The sequence below is a fragment of the Epinephelus fuscoguttatus genome, linkage group LG2 (genome assembly GCF_011397635.1).
Source record: "Epinephelus fuscoguttatus linkage group LG2, E.fuscoguttatus.final_Chr_v1".
NCBI lineage: Eukaryota > Metazoa > Chordata > Actinopteri > Perciformes > Serranidae > Epinephelus > Epinephelus fuscoguttatus.
This window is the reverse complement of record NC_064753.1, coordinates 42,408,278-42,430,284: the sequence shown is the minus strand read 5'-3', so window position 1 is coordinate 42,430,284 and position 22,007 is coordinate 42,408,278. Positions and strand designations below refer to the sequence as shown.

Here is a 22,007-nt window from a genome sequence, read left to right as displayed (position 1 = left end):
AATGTAGTCCAATCGTCCTGGGCTGGAACACCTGTTCACAGGTGCCAGAAGTTGGTCAACTCCATGCAACACAGATGTGAAACAGTTCTCAGAAACAGCAGTCATACAACTAAATATTAGCTCAGTGATTCACAGGAAATATAAATCTTAGAGAATTTTTCAGTTTATATAGTAAATGTTTGAGTTTGTAAAGAAAAATGCTGACACTGCTATTTTTTGAACAGCCTATTATTCCTTCTTTCTTCACTTTCTGTGAAGTAACAACAAATTTGATAAATTTCTCTTCATATATTAATTTGGGATTGAATGTGCGGTGTTCCCAATGCATTTGCGTGTATGGAAATAAAAGCTATTGTAAGGACTTTGGGTTTTACTCACTTTTTTAAAACACACTGCTATTATTTTGAACACAACTGTAACCCCAGCGAGAGGGGCTATGTGCAGAGGTTGACATCTAGGCTGACAAAGAAACAACTCCTAGCCCAGTGTTCTGACATCCACAAACGGCAACTGCTATCACAAGTAGAGACTGATGAAGTACAACAAACATGCTACAGTGCTACGGCAAGGGGGAGCCAGGTCAAAGTGGGGATGTCATCATACCCACACTCTGAGAACAAGCCTTAATGACGCAGATTCCCTTACAACCACTACGAATGATCCTTGAATTGAAACTCATGGATAAGCTGGTAACCCGGCACCCTGTAGCCGATAACCAAGTACCCTCTGAAAGTCCGCTAGATGATGTGAATGCAGTACTTAGTACTATCCCTGCTAGGACCATAACTGAGACCAATCAGCTGTCTGTAAAAGACTTCCGCGAAGGCTGCACTTGAGTATCCTTGCTTCCAACTCCTCTGAAAGCCTGCTCTCCTCTCGACTCCTCCAACTTTGGACGTCCTACAAGACCGATGGATTACCATGTCAAACGATGGAGGACAGAGGATAGAGTAGTTGAGGAGGGACATGGGGATGAACCCCTGTATGCTTCCCCTGGCCTGCAACATGTGGCTGTATTTACCCGTCTGTATAAATGCAATTCCACTGTAGGCTACTGCCACCTAGTGCACAAAAGTGTGTTACAACAACATAAAGGCAGCTGACTCGTAACATCCACACAGCAGGCGATGAGTGTTATAACATGTTTTTAATTTATTCACAGAAATGAAGTCCAATGAGATTGTTAATCTAACAATAAAATAATCATTACATTAAAAAAAAAACACACACCACAGAACAGCAGATAAATAGTGTGATATCCCTCTCAAAAGTACACGATCAATCTGGAAGCAAAAATACCTGACAAAAGCAAATGTGGCACTAGGTAACAGCACTGAGGTCCGCTACAAGCCACTGACTGTTCCCCTAGAAATCATCCATAAAATCATCTGACCCTTATAAACTGCAATAAGCACAAAGCATTACTTTAAATAATTATTTCTTTATCTATTAACTACAGAACTGTGAAGAAAGATTTCATGTACTTAGAGAAACTGGTCCTGCTCCTCATATGTTAAGACTCTAATTAAAGATTATTACAAGTTTCGAAACTAAAAGGCATAGTTCTTTTAGTCTTACAGTCACAGAGGTTTTACAGGTTTAAAAAACTACCCACATCTGTTCATTATAAAAATCCGTTGGAGAAGTGTGAGATGATAAAGTTGAAATACTGCAACAAGCAACCAGGCTGGAAAATGATAATCAGACCGTGAAGTTGGAGCTCCTGTCATATTCTAAGTAAAAGCAACTCTTACAATGAGCTTCATGTCTTTACATGCAGATAGTTAACTATCTCAATCTGAGAAGTCAACTGTCGTCCACTTAAGCATTTTATGATTGTTCCTTAAACATCACCAAATGGAAAAGAAAGATAGAAAAAAGTCTCTACTTCCATCTCTTGTGCAATTTAGTGACAGGACAACATTCTGACCAACAGCTGCTGTAGGTTGTTGCTCAGTTTGCCATTAGCAGGTTAGAGTTTGAACATTTGTTCTGCTGCCTTTGCCTCTCTTAGTCGTCTGTACTTGGTGCCGTAAATAGCATCTTCCTGTTTTGGTGGTCAGACTGATTTGACAGTGGGTCCTAAATCTGCATCCAAGGCTAACAGTAGTTTCCAGGCTGCTGAATTCCTCAGTCAAATGACTATCATGCAGTACTTGGACAGTATCACAGTATTACAGTATACCAGGGTATTCAGAAATCCTAATGGTATGATTTCCAATACCGTCAAAAATACAGACACTCCTTAAATAAACTGATAAGGAGATGCTGTATTGAGGATGTATTGTATGTAGTGCACGGCATGCGCCACTAGAGGTCAGTGTCTTTCGGTGGAACAGGCAGCTGACTGCAAGTGGTGGGGATAACGCAAGGCCAAAGGAAGTGCGCTGGGCTTTGAGGCCAATTTTAGAAGTGGCAAAACAGTGGAATGACATTAAGCGTCCCGTCACGTGACGCCATTGGGCCTAAGAGACTAAGATAGAGAAGATACATTTCTTGAGCGTGAAAACCCCCACGAAACTACTCTTTTGACTATCAGGATTTAATCTGATTGGTCCGATAACCTTTGGAAAGTCTAAAAGCCTCAAGAATAAATTATTTTTCATCCGCACTGAAGTTAGCAAAGCACTAAACCGGAAGTAGCCAGCTTGGCCGGTGGAAGTCTCTAGTGTGCTTGCTCCTAGGGCCCAATGATGCGGAAGAGGTGCTGATCAGCCAGGTTATTTCATACAGCAGTTATACAGCTTTTTTGGCTTAACGCACCACTGAGACAGAAGCAGCAGAAATGAGCTTTCTAACCGCTGGTACAGAGGATTACACGACCTCGGCTGTAAATGCTCCAACAGTGTTTTTAACAGCCAGTGTGCAACTGAGGTGTGTTCACAGCACAGTGATGGTCAGCTGATCACAGTTCATTAGCTACTAGATTGAATGTAAACACAATATCAACACCAGCAATAAAGTGACTCACCCTCTAAAAGAACTTCACCACACTAGTTGTAGGAGTTGTGTGGTGGGAGAACTTATTCCCAGTGCCATGGCTTCTGGAAGTCCCATTTATTTTCTGCTTAAACAACATTAGATGGTTGAATGATGGACATGAAATTCTCTCATTCAATTATCAGTAGAAAAGTTAGCAACCATGATAGAAAATATCTGTATTTTTTATAGATAGTCAAAGGCAAATAAAAAGAGAGCGCACATTTCCATTCAAATCAACATAGCTGGAAAGACTGGCAGCCATTATTATGTGTACTGTTGCCTATTCAACCATTGTAGCGAGCTAACTTCCGTAAAACCAAACCAATGTGCAGCAAGTCGTGAACTCACTGAGGTGAGGTTTTGCAGTAACGAGCAGTGGAGTACGTTTTCAAATAAGCAATCTGCTACCTTTAAAATAATATTGTATTTCCCTTTTTTTTTTTTTAAATTTTGTTGCTCATGTTTGTTGAAACATGATTTACTTTGGTTGCCTCTGAAGACTGAGTAAGAGGCGCTGCTCAGTCAGCAGCTGCTGAATTGACAGCTGAGTGACAGAGAGAGACAGCAGAGATAAACAGTGTGCTGATCTGCAAATTTTCATATCTAACTTGGTAAATAAACATTTTATTTTGACCAAACCTGAGTTGGTGATTGTTGAAACAGTGGAAAGACTGCTAACAAAATCAGTTTGGGTGAGTTGCGTTTAGTTTCTCTTGAGTTTGAATGAAGGGTGTTTAATAGTGAGTTGGGGGCCATGTCCACCAAAGCGTTTTTTTTCTGAGCCCGGTGAATTTTTTTAATGCTTTGCAATGGGGGCGCATTGTACTTATGCTACCTTACAAACGCCAGAAGCATGCTGAGGCACTGAGCGCTGAATGTTGAAAAATTTAGGTAACTTAAGGTAAAACGCTGCATTCGTCACTGTCACTTTTTACCCAGCTGTTCCATCACAGTGAAGGGGAGACAAATACCACGAAGACAAACCGAACAACAACAATGGAGGAGGAATATGTTAATATGCTGAATAGATATTAATAAATGTTTCCTCTCATGAACCCACACAGGCTGGTGGGTCCTGGTGGGCTTCACCTTTCCCCTCATCCAGAGCAAGTTCTCCACCTTGTGCCGACGTGTATACTTCTGCGGATATTTTGTATCATAGCACCCAGACGCAACCGCGCTCCCAAACAATCCCAGCTAGGCATTTCCTGAAGAGTGCCTGGCATTTTCGACTTGGAAAAAAACGTTGTGGTGAACACATGGCCTTAACAACTAATGTGTGCTGTCAGCATGGCTACTAACAACAATCGCCATTTTCTTTTGAACTAGTCAAATTACCACAGCAAATAGATCGATGTCCTTTCTGCTTATTATATTTATATGATAACTGAAGGAGGCAAGTCGACAACATCCCTGAAGAAATATTTCAGTAAGAAATGCCCAATAACTGAGCTTGAATTTAAGATTACGTTTTGTAAAAAAAATCTGATAATACCGTAAGCAGTTAAAATTATTTCACTCTCAGATTCAGGCTACTCAGACGCTGTGTTTTGTTGGCAATGGAGCTTTTTGTGTGCAAATCATTTCATTAACAATGTAATTAAATGATGCAAGGGCCCTGGAATGAGCAAATGGTGTGCAGCCATTGTTAATGTGGCACCAGTGCTTTTTGTGCTATGACATGCCAAAGAGTGTGCTGTTAAAAAGGTCTGCTGCAACAATGAAGCGCTCTGAATTCACCACATCTCTGATTTGTGCCTTTTGGCTTTCTTTTCACAGCCACAGTGACTGAGGTTCATCTACTAACCGATGGAAAAACATGGTTTCTTAAAAACAAAGCTGATATAATTATAGCTGATGGCCACAATATAAACCTATGGTATCTTTACATTAGCTGGGACATTCATGTGGTTTCATGTGAGGGATAGTATAACAAGAAAAATTTAAAATGCGAATTATTATACTTCTTTTACCAGTGTGTTTTTCCACTTTACAAGTCGTTTGGATTCTGTTGAGACAGCTCATTTGAGGTCTTCCGAAGACTGATAATTTGTATCTGATCTAAAAAAGGCTGTTGTTATCAAACTATTTTTCAGGTATATTTATGTCTTCTCAGGTCTAGTTCAAATTTTGCTTAGACCAAAGACCCAGAGAAATTTTTACGCCGAACCCCACCCAGAGCTCCAATGTGGCTGCTAGAAGGTGTGCTGCAGCAGCTCTTGTACTTCCATACAGTTGCTGGTGAAGGATGATGGAGATCCCAGTAGACCGCTAGTTGTAAAGGCACTTTTTTGTTCTTGGAATCCTGAGAAGAGAAGAGGTTTCCCCCTCTGAGCACAGTACTTGACCTCCTCTGGTTGAAGAGATCATGGTTGAGGAGTGGTTGTAATTAATATCCAAAAACTCTTTAGTCTTTATCAATGAGCTGCGTTTATCCAGTAGACGGGACTGTAGCCCTGGTTGTGAGGTGGTAAGGTCCGGTGCTCTCAGCGTGTCTTTCTGTAGTAAACAATAGCTACTACCAATGCTACTGATGCTACTAAGGCTGCTGTCCTCCACCGAGAAACACCACTGATCACACCCGCCTGGAAAGATCAAGAAAACAAGATTAAGGGCTTTGGATCCTACTGACAAGTCCTTACATTAGACCATAATACCATCTTGGAAGAATGATAGATCTTTATGGACAATGCATCACTTACCCAGCCTCCCTGCTGTACGAGCCAGGGGTAGATGTTCTCTCTGATGAACTGGAGAACCCAGCTGATAATTGTTCTGATGTTCTCTAGATGGTTGGTGGTCAGTGCCTTTAAAACAAAAACCAGACGACCTGTAATTTTAACTCAGGAGGTAATAGCTACTGAAGCCAGACTTCTGTGTATAATGTGAGGAAGACAAATAAAGAGGCACAGGGACTAAATCCATTTAATCAGATTTTTTCTCTCACAGAGTTTACGACTGTTGTGACTCCAAGTGGCGAGCTGCTCAGGCTATCTCACAGTGAATTTAGTACATCTAAAGTATCTGAAGGGAACAGACTGCACACTGGTCTGAGGCCTCAGTCTGTTTGTTGACTAGGCTCTAGGCACTAGGCTTGGGCGGTATGTATGTTTTGGCTGGACCGCAGAGGCAAGGCCAGTGAGTGAGTGAGTGAGTGAGTGATGAAGCTACACCATTGGTTGGAGTGAATGATGACGTGAGAGTTGGTGTTTCCCCATTGGCCATTGCTCTTTTGAAATAAATAGGCGCTGACAAAGTCGTGGATGCCGACAGTCCTGTGCTGGGGACTGTAAACACGCCGTGTCGAACTGCCTGGAAAATGCGAAGTCCGGCGCTGGGTGTTGCTCTTGTGCTTACTTTGTGCCAATCTTCAAGAGGGCAGAGGCACGTTACGTCTGAGTTTGCTAAGCAATGATAACTAGCATTGAATCATAGCTTACTTACCAGAAATACCCTTACCATTTTTGAGGGCACAAAAAACATGGCATGTGTACAGCCCCTTACTGTATTCCTCATTTTCTGTAACCTGTGTGGCTCGATATCATGGTGGAATTAGTGAGCTAGCTAACTAGCCAGCTGCTGCAGGAGTAACATCAACTTAATGTTTCATTCACACACTCTTGTCACAGCATAGGGAAGGACAGGTGAATGACAACTTTGTTCAGCTCATCTTCTGTAACAAGCCCTTTGAAGCCCATTTCCTTGAATTAAGTGCTGCGTTCCCCCTGATTCATGGGAACAGTTGATGTTTTGGTCCAGTTATAATACAGTTTAAGAGTTTAGGGAAAATCTTTGCAGATCCTACAGAAAGCAGAGATGATATGACACTTTACATGATGCATTTATCGGTCCTTCCTGCTTTCAAAACACCGAGCTCTGACAGTATACAGCTGCTCTGTCTGGCTGTGCTGGTTAAACCTTGAAAAATATCAAAGGTAAACTTTGCCGATTTCAATCAGATGAATGCTATTCGGCTTCGCCCGTGCAGCAAGCGCCATGAGCTCATTTGCTAAGTCCGTACACACACACCAACCCTAGCACCATACCAAAAAGTCAGTGTTTGTAGTTTTACCCTCCAACAACTTCATCCTCCATTATGTTTATCCATTAAAAACCACCTGACTCCCAGGCCATCCATCCTTGAAGCCGAAGCCAAGCTTGTCTATTAGACCCAAGGGGCATCACTTGGTTTTTATTTTGTTAGCCACATTTTATGTTAAGTCTCAAACTAAGTAATTTAGGGCTACTCCTATAAAGGTACTATAATTTGATATGTACTTTCTTGTGTGTGACAGGGGTTAATTACTTCTTAAAATTGTATTAAATGTTCTTTCATATTTCAATTTTAATATCTGAATATTCAAAAGAATTAAAAGGTCATTACTCTTGATAATACACACTTCCATTGTCATGCCATTATATTACCATGATATCAGAGGCATAATGGTCTGTCAATATCGTTTATTGCAATTATTTCTGGGACATTATATCGTCCAACAAAAGTAGTTACTCTGACCTAAAAAAAACATAGCTCCACTTATGAAAACATTAGGGATGCACCGAATATTCGGTAACCGAATATATTCGGCTGAATATTGCAAAAAAAACCCACACATTCGGTATTCAGTGGAATAAGTTTAAAGCAAGGCCGAATAATAGTTTTTGAATGAATAGTTTAGAATTTTGATAACGCAATCAAACAGCGTGCTGTGACCGGTGGAGTAAAATGTCGGCAGTGTGGCAATCCGTCCATCACCGCACTTGCATTTGCGACTAAAAATAGTTTTGAGCGAGCAAAATAGGCTTAAATCATTCAGCACGCTGTGCGAGCAGCCTACCGATTTCAACAACCAGCAGAAACGAAAGGTGAATCCCATCGGTTGTGGGTTGAACGGGGGTCACAGACACAGACAGTAATGTATTCCTGTCAAATACGGTGGCCATAGGCTTACTGGCGATGGAGGAGTTGGCTCCAATAATATCCTCTTCTTGGCGTGTGGACTGCCCAAAAGTACCTGAACAGCCGAGCCAGCTGAACACAGGTATGTGACGTGTCAGAGGAGAAACGAGCCGTTCACAGCCCACAAACCTCACCGCACTTTAGGGACTGTTCGTTACTTATGAAGGGACTTGTCAGGGGAGGAGGGTGGCTGGTTGATTCTTATTTTATTTATTTATTTTATTTTGATCCCCCCTATGTTCATCACTTATTGATGCTGTTTTTGAAGTATGAATAAGTCAATAAGTAATTTATTCCATTGAAATATCATTGATGTATTATAGAAAAGTGATTTATCTTTTTATAAATGACAAAAGGCACATCTGCCTCATTTTCGCTGTGGTATCGTGATACTACTCAGAATCATGATATTTTCATTGGTATCGTACAGTGGGATCCAATTTTTGTACCGTGACAACACTAATCTGGAGGGGGTTCATCTGCAAAGACTAATGAAAAACTAAACAACAATATTCAGTATTCGGTACTCGGTATTCGGCCAAGCATTTAATATTATTCGGCTTTGGCTTCGGCCACAAATTTTCATTTTGGTGCATCCCTAGAAAACATGCAGTGAAGATCATCAGTTGAACCCCAATAGGTAACCATCGGCATACCACTGGGTAATAGCATCTAAATAAAAAAACGGTACCTTACTTTAAAAATCTAGAATCTAGAATGCAGCCCTGTTACTAAGCGCTGCTCTGTGAGGTATCTGTTTCCGTGTGTTACCTTGTGTATGAGTCTGTAGGCCAGATGGAAGAGAGCCACCACTCGACCCCAATTGATGCCATCAGTGAAGATGCTCCTGGCCACCTTCATGAAGATGTCCTGAGCACAGTTGCTCGGAACCTGGTTGATCAGTCTGACAAGAAGAAATGGAGAGAGTTGGATAGAAAAATGCATTCAATTTCACCTGTTGGCAGATTTCTCTGAAATTTGTTCTGCATCACAAGTAGTGTTTATTGTAGATGTGTTCTGGCACAGCTGTTTCACTGTACAACAGATAGGTATTCAGTTAAAATACAAAGAGGTCCAGTTACTTGAATTCCCTCCTAGCAAAGGTCCGAACCTCATAAATTGCGTCCTATAACCTATCTCCACGTCCATCTAACTATAAGGCAACAAAGAAAGGTAGGTGGGACTGTCCTTTGCACATATCGAGAACCGGTCATCCAGTCTACTTCACACTTGGCAGGTTTGTTGTTGGGGACCCAAGGGCATGCAGTACAGATGTGCCGTATCATCTCATTCACAATAATACCAGTATAATTTTTAATAGGATATGAAAAATTCATCTCATGATACTCGTAATATTTCGAATTATTGACATATTGACGTCATACTGTTACCCATGGCAACAACAGCGAAATTATTACGGACTCCTTGGTGGTTCCAAAAAGAGGAGCAGCTTCAGTAGTGTGGAATAAACTGTGGCGTCCTGAATGTTTTATGAACAGCCCCGGACCTCTCAGACTCTTAGTGAGTTACCGCTCAGAGGGAACTCATTCAGCAGCTTCTCTGGCAGCAGCACAGCGTCTCTCCCTCTCCTCTCTCACCATGCGCACATGGGAGTCGGTGTCATCGGCCGGTTTGAACAGGTGGGTTTCGAGATGGGATTTGAAGAATGTTATGTCTAAGCAAGTGACTAATATGCCTATTTAGAATGAATGCCCCCACTAAGTGTACTTCACCTGTGCTTCTGAACAGGTAGCCGGTCAGTGGACTTGAGTGTTTTCCAGTGGTGGATTTAGTGATTTTGGGTCCCCAGGCATCTCGCTTTACTTTTCACATTTCACTAACTCAATGTTGGTATCAGGCAGAGTTAGAAGTGATCAAAAAGTTTTGTCCTGAAACTATGATAATAACAATTATAGAAATACAATAAAACTATTTAAAACCACACTATAAAAGTCCTGCATTTGAATTTTTACTTAAAGTGAAAGAAAAGGTAAATGTTTTCCTCTGAAGCAGCAGTACAAGTACACAGTAAGTAAGCATTATACTGCTGAACTGCATACTTTGGGAACCTTCTGCACATTATTTCAAAATACAATGAAATAGAAACATTATTCATTACTTTTCATAGATAAACATCACAGTTAATGTGCAGCTGTTTAGGGCCCGGTTGTGTTCCATACTATTTCAACAATACTGTCAATTTTCAAAGTAAGATACTTTAATCATACAAAAAAACTGAACTCGAGAGATTAATCCTGACAGTGACTGATAGATTTCAAGTAAAGACATCTTGAAAGACTCAGAATTCAGTATTTTTACTGTTTAAATTTAGAGGTCCTATATTGGCACCTTGAAACAACTATATTTCTAACACTTTAGATGTTATTAACATTGGTAAGCTCCGCCATGTTCCCAGCTAACACCAGCAAACTTGCCCCTCCACTCCACAACATTAAATTGCCCTTAGTTTCCCTGAGACTCTGTGTGTATGTTTTGTCTTGTTTAAAACTATTTAACAGCTTTTGAAGTGTCCACCAGTTGTGTCTGTATGATGCGGAGCTTACCGTTGGAGTTCAACGTTCCTGTTAATGTCATCTGCAATCTTGATTAACTGTTTCACCACTTCTTTGATTTGTGGATCCTGTTGTTCATTTGGCCTTCCTCCCAGATGCTCAGCGGACACGTGTCGACCAGGCTCCTCTGCGTTTATGCGTTGAGTCACATACCTAGGACAGAGCAAAAAAAAAAAAAAACTGACTTTGACAGATTCCCACTTGATTTATGTAATTCAAACTGTTACGGACTCATTTTCGCTTCAGAATGCCTTTAACTCTGAATGAGGACTGTGGATTTGGTCCTCCATCACTAACACGGAAATCACTTTAGTAAGGGGTCTCTCTACAGTCAACGTAAACAAACGAAGTGACTACAGAAACCAATAAATCTTTGAAGTACAGATGGACATGTTAATATTTAGGACTTGGAAAAATGTAAACTTTCAGTCTCATGTCCTTTGAGACACAAGCATACTTATTGATTACAGTGAAAGTCTGAGACTGGAGGGGCATCCAATATCTGGGTGAAGGCTGGCAGCATGAGAAGCACATTATCTGAACCCAGATCAGCCTAAACTTGAAAATTGTTGCAAAACATTCCTGCAACCAGTGCTTCAACCCTGTAGAAGCAGTAAGTAGGCACTCACGGGAGTGGAGCCTATCAGCTAACATTGGGTGAGAGGCAGGGTACACCCTGGACAGGTCGCCAGACTACCGCAGGGCTGACACATAGAGACAGACAACCATTCACACTCACATTCACACCTACGGACAATTTAGAGTCACCAGTTAACCTGCATGTCTTTGGACTGTGGGAGGAAACTGAGGTGGCTCCTCGACCCCAGGGTTCAAACGCCCCACCCCAGGTTCAAACCAGGAACCCTCTTGCTGTGACCCAACCCAACCCAAGTGCTGTATAAATAAAGTTTATTATCATTATTAAATACTACTACTACCAATATAGATAATTAGGGCTGTCCCCTAACAGTCAACCAAATGTTAGTCGACCAGAAAGGTCATTAGTTAATAAGATTTCATTAGTCGCTCAGTCGCAGGGAAAAAAAAAAAAAAAAAAAAAAGAAAAAAAAAAAGTGCCTTGCCAAAATAAGCCAAAACCTATATGACTGGACCATGTGAGAGGTCAGGTTACAAACCAGTCACAGACAACAGATATCTTTCCCTTCTTCTGTAAATATTCAGTCTGATAAGTACGGAAAAGTTGATCATGTTAGTGCAGGGCTACCCAGAGCTTTACATCTGCCCCCCCAGACGACAGGCCTACACACTTATAAACAGCTCCTGGAAGAAGATCAGCTCTGCACTAGGGATTTCAGGTAAATAGGCTATAGGATGCTTGTTAAGGTTGCTTAGCAACCTCTGACACAACCTGCCGCAGCGCTCTTGAAAGCTGCCACAAAAGAGCCACGAGAGTAGCACCCAGAGCCTGACCTCGCGTTTTCTAGGCAGTTTAAGACGCAGCATGTGTATGGCCCCTAATTTCCAGGGCTGGTACCTGCGGTTATTCCACAGGCTAGTTAATAACATGTCGGGCAGGAAATCCAAAGTGTGGGATCATTTTGAGAAGGCGAAGGACGAACCCAAGGTGATATGTAAACTCATCTTCATTGGTCGACTACAAACATGACGTATCATCTGAAACATGGAAGTAGCTACATGCCCATTAGCCCACAGCGTCATTAACAGGCGGCTCGCTCAGTGTGTGATGTGCACTTGGAGATAAAATATAGGCCTATATGTAATACAATTATAATAAAGTTATTATGATGAGACTTACCCTCTGAGGACCACTGCTCCTTGCTCCAGGATGGGATCATCAATAACATCTGAAACAATGAGAGGATGGGTTAATTTCCTGCAATCATTTCAATCACCATTTAACTGATGTTTAAATGTATACAAAAGTTTTACTTTGTGCAACAACTTTAATAAGTCTGCTAAAATATTGTTTAGGCTATAATTTAACAACATTTTACAAACAGTTTGCTATTAAAATTACTGACGCTGAATATGATTTTTTCAGATCTGTATCAACAAAACTATGTACATCATTTATACACTGAAATTATTTTAAAAAAAAAAAATTATTCAACACAGATAAAACGAAAGTTATGTCTACAACTAAAATACCATAAGAATACAGACTTAATGTAACATTTGGCAGTGCAATTTCCATGTGATTTAAATGCTCTTTACCACAACTTTACCAACTTTTTCCAAAAATGGCAAAATGAAACATGTCTTTTGATTACAAGTACATAACAATGTCCGATAGTTGGGGAAATAGTAACGTGTTATTAAAAGGTTTGGAGTCTGGTCTGCCAAACATTCTCTCAACAATTTAAGCTGTCTTTGTTGCCTTTATTGGCAACTCTTTTTTCAAATTATGAGTGAAAATTCACAACTGCAACAGCTGCTTTCAAAAGTTTCTCTTTTTGATTTAGGCTATTGTTAAAAAGTTTTCCACAAATGTCTCAGTGTGACGTCGCTGTCCCAATTATATCATCGGCAAATCACGTGCCGTCATGAGTCCAGTCTTTAACCCCATAGACTCACAAGTCAGTCTTTCGACACTTTGCTTCACTAAAGACTAATGACTTTCTCCGTGATTTTGTGTTTAGATGGGCGGATACAATTTCAGAATTTAAAAAAACTCCCTACGTTGCAGAACCAATAGTAAATCTGCAGGGCGGTCCTTTGGTGGCTCGCTGAACTCTTGTGCTCGTAAACATAGTCCGACTAGAGACACATGTAGCGGTACAAAATGGCTCAAGTCGCGCTCGCAGAAAACGGCATCAAAGTTAGTGGATGTTTGTCGCGTTTGCGGCAATCTCACATTTTTCACATCACTGTATCACCGTTTAGACTAATCCGATGTTTGTAAAGTCTATAAACACAATGATTGAACAAACATTACTATTTCTGTGTGCACGTTTAGCTGGGCTAACCGTTAGCTGTTAGCCCTGTTAGCTGTTAGCGATGTCTGTAATAGGTAATAACTCATTACACGGTCCGTGAAAAAAAAATCTTGTCCAGCGGATATCATAGTTACAACATGATTGAGCTAGCAAAGAAGTTTTGTGTTGCTATGTGTGGTATTTATTCAGTTTTGGGAAATCACGATGTCTAGAAAGCATCAGTGGCTGCAGCGGACAGGGACAGCTAACACTAGCAGCAAAGCTAACATCAGGACGTCATCTGTTAAAAGCCTCCCGTTGTCAGATACGACATGAGACTACTGCAGTTAGCTCAATCATGTTATAACTAAGACATCCGCTGGAAAAAATATTTTCTTCACGGATGAGCACACGTTTGATAAAACGGAGTTTAATCTCTCGGCATCCATTTTCAAGCTCTCTGTGTGTTTGTTTCCTTGCGGACGAGAAAAGGGGGATTGCACATTTCCGAGAAGGCGTGTCCTTTTCAAAAATGCAAGAGGCGTTGCTTTGTTGCCGACCGTTTTCGCCGGTGTGTTAAACACACTTTAGAAAGGAGTGTTCCCAGACTATCAGAAGGCGGAGATCTCTGATTGTCTGGTGGTGAGACTATTAACCCCATAATTAAGCCGTTTTCATTACTTGAGAATCACACATTTGTTTTGTGTATTGAAAGGAAAAGGTTTTGTTGCAGTTGTACCTTAAATAAATTCTGAAACCTCGTCCAGACTTAAGCGGGCAGCTCTCTCAGCTCCAGCAGACCTACAGACTCACACTGTCCTGACTCAGGCAAATATCTGCCTGTTTTATTGCTTTGTTTGTCACCAGCTGCACTTTAATTACCGGGTAGAGCAGACAAAAGGCCTTTAAGGCTCTTTATAATGCTCACGTTCAATCGACATATATTCAAGAGCTAATCTGAAAACCTGACGACAGTAAGTTAGACCAGCAGCACTGAACCAGCTCTAAGACACAGCATCTTGTGTGATGTTCTCTAACAATGTATTTTTTTTGGCAAGTATATGAGATGTTTTGAGCAGAATAATGCACAGATGTAGGGGTAGTCATGTGGTGCCTGACAGATAGGACACACACTGCATTGCTGGTGTCCAAGTGGCAGTGCAGCCATAGGTTGCAGGTCCACCTTACTTGTTGTTTCAACAGAACAAAATGAGGCTTGGGATTACTTATTTGCCATCAAGAGTAAAAAGGTCCAAAAACCTTTTGGTTTATGATCCTTGGGGAAGCTAACATCATCAACCACCCTGACGTTATTAACAGATTCTGTCACTGAGGAGGGAGTGTTTTTTTTTTACCGTGTTTAACCTAAGAGCCAGCGAGATCTCTGTGGTGTCTCCACATCAGGGAGAACATTTGATTATTTACACAGAGCATAGACTGTAAAAATAATGGACATATCATCCACAATTTTTCAAGATGAAAATGGCAAACAAACAATTTAATGTGTACCAAACTGAACAGAACGGGACTCCTGATGAAAACAAGGCTTTGCCACTCTTTGGGGTCTGGTGGATCACAAGAAGGGCCTGCTGCAGGCATCATCCTTATGTGGGGCTCTGCTGTGTGGCAGTCAATTAGACGTGGCTGCTCTTTACAGCGCTACCAAACTGGGAGCAAGATAATATTGTGCTCAATAAAGACTGTAAAAATAATGGACATAGCTACTGTAATGTCACCCATTGGTTTGTGGACTCTATCAGAAAGACAGCCTGTCAGTCAAAGGGGCCCGCCCTTAATTATGCGCAACTTAATATGTCACGATGTCAACCAATGATAGGCAAATGTTTGTCTGCAGAGTTTACATATCACCTTTGGTTCGTCCTTCACCTTTTCAAAATGATCCCACACTTTGTATTTACTGCCTGACCCGACTCCTGTCTGACTGCTGAGCGTGGCCACTTCTTGTGTCTGTCCTTTCAAATTTAACTCCCACTAGGGGTGAGTCCGTGTACACGTTTACACGTGTTTGAGATCATAAACGGTTATGAAAAATTAGTACACGAAAAACATTTTTTTTAGTTGACTAACTGTGATAGACTGTGAAAATGACAAGAAATGGTGTGAGACCGCGTTTAGCAACAGGCGTAGCGTACGTGCTCCGTTCTATTAAAAAGGCGCAGTTGTTAAGGGGGTCGTTTGCCAGTGGGCTACAATGAGTACCGGGCCATCAAATCACAGCATCGGCGGTGAGAGGACACGGAATTGTTTGCGCTTATACGCACAAGTTGGTGGTGAAGTGGCGCACATGACTACGGACAGTCGGACGGACGAGCCACGTATCTCGGTGCCGCTTAAAAACAGCTAATAAATCTGGCTACATCTTTCCCACATCAAATATCCGTAATCGCCTTGACCCGTGTGCGTAAAAGCGCACACAATTCCGTGTCCTCTCACCACAGATGCTGTGATTTAATGGCCAGGTACTCATTGTAGCCCACTCTTATAAGACCCAATAATAATAACAATAATAATAATAATAATAATAATAATAATAAGTTACTGTGGACCTATATGCCATGCCTTTTAATACAATTACCAGAGGAGTTCACTGAAAAACAGGTAATGTCAGCCTGAATTACTCGCGTGCATCCCCGGGGAAAATCGCTGACATGCATGGGAAATACTGCTTCTACAGGCTCGCCATAGCTTACTGTCAGGACTCAGGGACCAGAATTTGGGATGGCGGACCGTCAGAATGGCGATATTTCGGTGTGGCGGCCTGTAACCGTTGGCTAAATGGCCCGTTCGATTGGTGTTCGGATAACTGGAGCTTTACTGGTATAATGCAATAGCACCACCCAGCGGTGAAACCCGTGTACACGTGTACATGAAAAAATGACCCACTCTAAACGTTAAAAGATTTTTGTACACGAACTCACCCCTAATTCCCACATGGTCCAGTCACATAGGTTTTGATTTATTTTGACAAGGTGCAGCTCCTAATAGAGTTTTACGTTTTTTTTTCCTGGGACTAAGTGACCATTGGAATTTAGCCGACTAGTGACCTTTCTAGTTGACTAACATTTGGTCTACTATTAGGAGGCAGCCCTAAGCAAATGGCACTGCTTTTAATTTAACGAGAGTTCTTCTTTGAACACAGGTATATTTTCAAGGTGGCAATCTCTCATAAGGGCCCATTCTCCACCCAAAACATTGGCTGTGTCTGAAATCATTCACTCATTCCCTACTGACTATGTAGGGAGTTCAGTAGAGGACTATATAGTGAGCTCATCTGTAACATGAAAAAACACTATTTTTCTACAGTTGATAAATAACATTACAAAGTACTTTGGCTGCTTGTGTTGTGTTGCGAGATGTGCTGCTCTGCTCACATTTAACATATTACTAACATAACAGTGGCAGAGAGACAGGTGGAGACAGAGCAGCATGTCCTACTAATGTCAGTAAATTTTCCGTTTAACCTTTAATGTGTTGAAGTTTGTTTTAAGAGTCACTTGAGAAAATCAACTGCCAATTTATTTTAATTTTTTCAGGGACCGACAACTACACGTTAAACAGACAGTTTATTACACGGCAATGAAAAACTGGTAAAACAAACTTAAACGTCATTGTAAGTTAAACATGTACAACAGGTTGTAACGGGTTGCTCTCTCTCCCCTCGTCCATCCTTAGTCCGTCTTAGTGTCCGTCCCATATAGTCCGTTCATTCCTATGACGCAATGCATGATGGGATATACTGCCTGGTTAGTAACCACTGGTTGTACACTACTTTTCACGGTGGATTGTGGGATACTTTGAGTCCACTATATAGTAGGGGTGTAACGATCCATCGATGTAGATCGATATATCGATTCAATGATCAATGTTTCAGTATAACCGATGCAAAGTGAAAACATAGATCCATATTGTCATCTTTAGGATACGCTTTTATTTTGAAAGTCTGTGTCACAATCAAACAAGAGTGGGCAGATTGATGAGGTTAGCGTATTTTTACTTGGGAATATATCAGCAGCGTGGAAATAATTTGGATTTCAGAGAACATACAGGACAACAGACAGAGCATGTTGTACATAAACAAAGTCGTTATGAGAATAAACACGTCGTAACGTTACCCGCCTGCACGGCTGTCTCACTCCGCTAACTTCTCACTACAGCAACATTAGCTGCTCTGTTTTAACAGTGATCACCTGAAAAAAGAAGGAGTAGTTTGCCTTCAGGGTTTTAAGCCAGATAGACCTGAAGTTTAAGGAAAAAGATGATGGTTTGGGTTGAAACGCTTTGAAAGCCGAAAGCAGAAAGCCCTGAAGGCTAACTCATCCCATGTGCTGTTTACTGTGTTAGCTGGAGTCACTATAAAGTAAACCTTACTGCACTTAAGTGGTTGCAATTATTTACATTATTTATGTGTTGTTTTTTATCTTTTATGGCCAAAAGCAAAAAAGTAGTGATGGGTCGTACCATGCTGGTGCTTCAAAGCGTGTGTCGGGAAATCCTGGAAGTGTTTAGTGAACGCGTATCAATGCTTGTGTCACTGATGACGTTTGAAGCCTCGCTGGTTCAGGAAGTGGTTCGAGTATTGGCGCGATTTATGAACATATTTAAACCACTATGGATCCGTTCACACTTTGTGGGTTAGTGTTGGCGATTTGTTGGTTTGTGTGTGACACAGAGGTGCATTTTGTTATACTGCTGCTTATTTTGATGTGAGAAAGAGAAAGTGTGGGAACATTTTGATCTAACCTCTCCCAATAAGGTAAGTACACTTTCAGTAACATTATGACATGTGTTTTATGTTTGTTATGCAATGTACTATACTATAGTTTTCACCAAAGCAGGAGAAATTGTTTCTAAAAGGAGGAATCATCTGGACCCCAGCACAGTTGAATATATTTTGTTTCTGAATAAAAGGAATAAAGTCCCTAAGTTGCACAAACAAATGCACTGCCTTCTTCATGTTCACGAGCACATTCACCGCCCCATACCTTGTTTAAACACTGCAACAGTTTGAAAACAATTGTTCCCCTATCATGAGTTATTCAAAAGTTGACAAAACTATTTATTGATAAAAAAAATTGACACGTAATATTAGATTCCATTGTATTGTCATGTTACAGACCCATAATTCACTAAACAAAAATAGAAATTTCATTTATATGAATGAATACATGAAGGATACATGAAATGCATTTATTAAGATGAACTGATTTCTTTTATTTGTCATTCACATGGCTGCACTGTTGAAGGACAGTCTTGAGTGTCTCAATATTATGGATAGATTAGTGGAGCCCTGTAATCATTTCAACTTTTCCTACTTTATATTTTTGAATATTGAGACTGGTGTGTGTTAGGTTCTGACTATTCAGCTGGGGTTCTCTTAGTCCCTAGTTGAGTTATGTCCAGTGACTTAAAAGCTTTTTTCAGCCTTTTTTTCAGTCACTTTAATTCTCCCCTTTTCCCATTCAACTAGTCAGAGTCTGTATAACTTGTATGTTCTTATGTTTTCAGTGTATTTGCATGTTTCTATTAATGGACTGACTCAGGTGCAACAGCCTTGACAATTGTTCTGTGTCAGCCTGTCATTGGCTGCAGCTGCAACACAGATGGTTTCTATTGCCTCTCATTATACCTTGCATTGTGATTGGTGCTAGAACTTTACCAGTGTATATAGCAGGCTTTCAGTGTCTTTGTCTCTGTTTGATACACTGAAGAAGGCTTAGGCCGAACTTTTTTTGTCTTTTGTGAGTGCTGTTGCCCACAAGTTTTTTTTTAGTCTTGAGTGTTACAGATTGATAAAATTACCTATAATATATCTGGCTGTTTCACATGCTGTGTCTCGAATCGCATACTTCTGTACATACACTTAATATTTTGAGTGCATAAGTGCGTTCACACTGAGAAGTATGGAAAAATGCAGCGCACTGTGAGTACCCAGATGGCGCACTCAAAATGGTCAAGAAGTTGAGTGTGGAACTATGGACACTTCTCGCACTCAATGGTCGCCATCTTGGCTACGTAGCGAAAGGGGAGGGACCACTTTTCAAACTGCAAATAGGACTGTGCGACCGTGAACCCCGCTTCATTGTACAAATACATGTGTTTTTTGTACTAAGCACCACTATACTGTTGTCGGGTATAAGCCAGCAGTATGTTTATTAGGTTCATTTAGCAGTCTGTAATGATTTGGTACCGCGAACGATAACGTTAATGCTAGTTTGCTAACTAGCTAATTTGCGGTCGTCATTTCCGGTGAGTGCACAACGGCAGTGTTTGGTTTGAGACAACACTACCCTGTTGAAATCTGCGTACAACCTACGCCAATGAATACATAGTGCACATAGTATACTACATGGAAGTATACTAACGGAGGTATGTGATTTGAGACACACCAACAGTCTTTGATCAGCAGGGGGGTTTGTGTGCACATGAAGCCTTGAGAAATGAACCTTTTTGTGAACCATTCGGCTGAAAGGCTTCAAGAAGCTTCATCTCGCCATCACTACAAAAAATAAACAGATGGCGGCTTCGTCTGTGACAGGCTGTGTTAAATGGTCAGATGGTATTGTCTCATATCGATCGCAGGCCCCTTAATCGCATCAAATCATATCATGGCAGACTTTGTAATATCAGCAAATATCATATCGTTGTCCAAAGAGTCAATATAATATTGTATTGTGATGTAACTGGTGATTTACACCCCGGCTACAACTACTGCACCTCCCCCGGGGCCCCAGTGCAACCTTACTGCCTGCACTGGTTATACTTACTTACTTACACCCCTGACTGCTATGTCATAAGATACACATCAAAAGAACCACAGTCATATTGTTCAGTGTTTGATCTCCATTTTGGGGGTGGGGGTAACCACAGGAACTGCAGTAAAGCTGTCTCTCTCACCAGGTAACGTGATAAATGTCAGGTAGTCTTACACAACACAGCTGACGCTAGCTCAAGGTTCAAATACACCTCAGATACAGCCCTGTTCCTCCTCAGATACTGCGGTTTCCTTCTGTATGCACGGTGGTTAGGTTTTGGGTAGCTGTGGCACAGATACCTGATTGACGTTAGGGTGAGGTTTGGGCCAGGGGTGAAAGTGAGGGTGACGAGAGGAAGCAAACTTCGACACAAACGTCTCTCCGTCCTTGATAAGATAACATGACGTCACCAGGAAGTTAAATTAGACACTAACGTTCAGAGGAAATCCAACAAAGTTCGGTTTTAGTGAAAAAATGGTCGCTTCAGCTGGTCTGTTACACCTGACATGGCTTCACATACCTTCCCCACCCACGGCGCCCTGAGGCTCCTGGTGTCCTTCTCGGTCCTCTTCTTCTCGGCTGTCAGCCATAACTTCTAACTCTGTGTCGGCTCGGAGCGAGCTCGGAGCAATGAAGGAGGAATTAGATGTTTGGTTACAACATTTAACGCTGGCTTCACCGAAAACAAAGTGGCTACCCCGGACGTCTCGGACCCGTGAAAAGTTTTCGCCTTCCACTGAAGAACAAGGAAGTGACGCGGAAGCGCGCAGCGGCCACCGGGTGGCACGCCTCGTTTTCCCCCGGTGGGAATCAAGCTTCGAGGAAATCACACAGAAAACAAACAATCCCCATGAGTACCGTCCACATTAAAACCACACTGTCTCTGCTGTTATCTAATCTGTTTGAAGTAATAACTTTGCGGACATACCGGATGTCCATGTTGGCCCATATGGTGTCAGGGAGATGCAATGAAATGTGAAAATACTGCATTCCTACACTGTTTATTCCTAATGGGAGTGACGTCATCATTGTTTTTGTGAATGAAACTGTTTAATATGTTTAAGTTATTTGAAGGTTTTTATGTGTCTGTCTTTATCAGTGGTGCACCCAAGGGATGGCCAGAGGGGGACATGGCCCCCTTGATACAACAGACCCTTTCAGTGCCGGAGTCACGATGATGTCATTTCATTAAAGACAAAACACGACTCTCCAGCACAGGGCTGTAGGCTACACAGGAGTCTCAAAATGTCGTCTTGCTGTGTTACTGAGAGCCAGAATAGAAGGAGTCATGGCTCAAAACTTAAATTTTATCGCAAACCAGCTGCCTGTCATAAACAATCACAGCTAACATGCGATAAGATGTAAGGGCTGGACGTTCATATCAGGTTGGGGGAAAGTATTTCCTGTTGTGGGGATGAATAACGTTATGTGTATTCAGGGTTATCATGTCCACCTCATCAGAAACTGGGGAGGTATTAACCCTGTAAGACCCAGATATAGAAAAAAAATGAGCAGATATTGTTTTAGGAGGCCTCTGATGTAGAAATTAGAGAGTTTTCAAATTTTTTACATTTTAGTAAGTTTTTAGGGAAATGTTGTAAATTTGCAACGTTGGGCACAGTTGGGAGCAGAACTTCTGTGTTTGTACTCACTATGTTTGAACATTTAAGTATTCATTTGCAGGGTTGATTGCTTACTAAGCCCCATAACAGTATATATCATGAGTAATAATCACACAACAATCATAGTTTTATGAATAAGCATTTATTAATAAAAATATTGGAGAAAACAATGTATTTACAAAACTTTTTCCTCCGTCACT

General features: G+C 41.3%; 1 protein-coding gene across 1 annotated transcript; it reads right to left on the bottom strand.

The window, feature by feature from the left end:
* Positions 1 to 1,132: 1,132 nt before the first annotated feature.
* On the bottom strand, positions 1,133 to 20,931 carry zgc:153993 (uncharacterized protein LOC767645 homolog). Its single transcript, XM_049596358.1, has 6 exons — positions 20,706 to 20,931; positions 12,293 to 12,341; positions 10,507 to 10,668; positions 8,714 to 8,846; positions 5,685 to 5,789; positions 1,133 to 5,567 (listed from the first exon to the last, which is right to left on the bottom strand). Exons 1-6 carry the CDS (start codon positions 20,773 to 20,775, stop codon positions 5,469 to 5,471), a joined length of 618 nt encoding a protein of 205 aa, XP_049452315.1. The 5' UTR covers positions 20,776 to 20,931; the 3' UTR covers positions 1,133 to 5,468.
* Between the last annotated feature and the right edge of the window lie 1,076 nt (positions 20,932 to 22,007).

Excerpts from the sequence above, each read along its gene's own strand:
- zgc:153993 (XM_049596358.1), bottom strand. The coding sequence starts at position 20,775 with ATGGCTGACAGCCGAGAAGAAGAGGACCGAGAAGGACACCAGGAGCCT. Across the intron at positions 10,669-12,292 it reads GGAGCAGTGGTCCTCAGAGG|GTATGTGACTCAACGCATAA; the intron begins GTAAGTCTCATC and ends GCTCTGTCCTAG. Across the intron at positions 8,847-10,506 it reads AGGAACGTTGAACTCCAACG|ACTGATCAACCAGGTTCCGA; the intron begins GTAAGCTCCGCA and ends TCTTCTTGTCAG.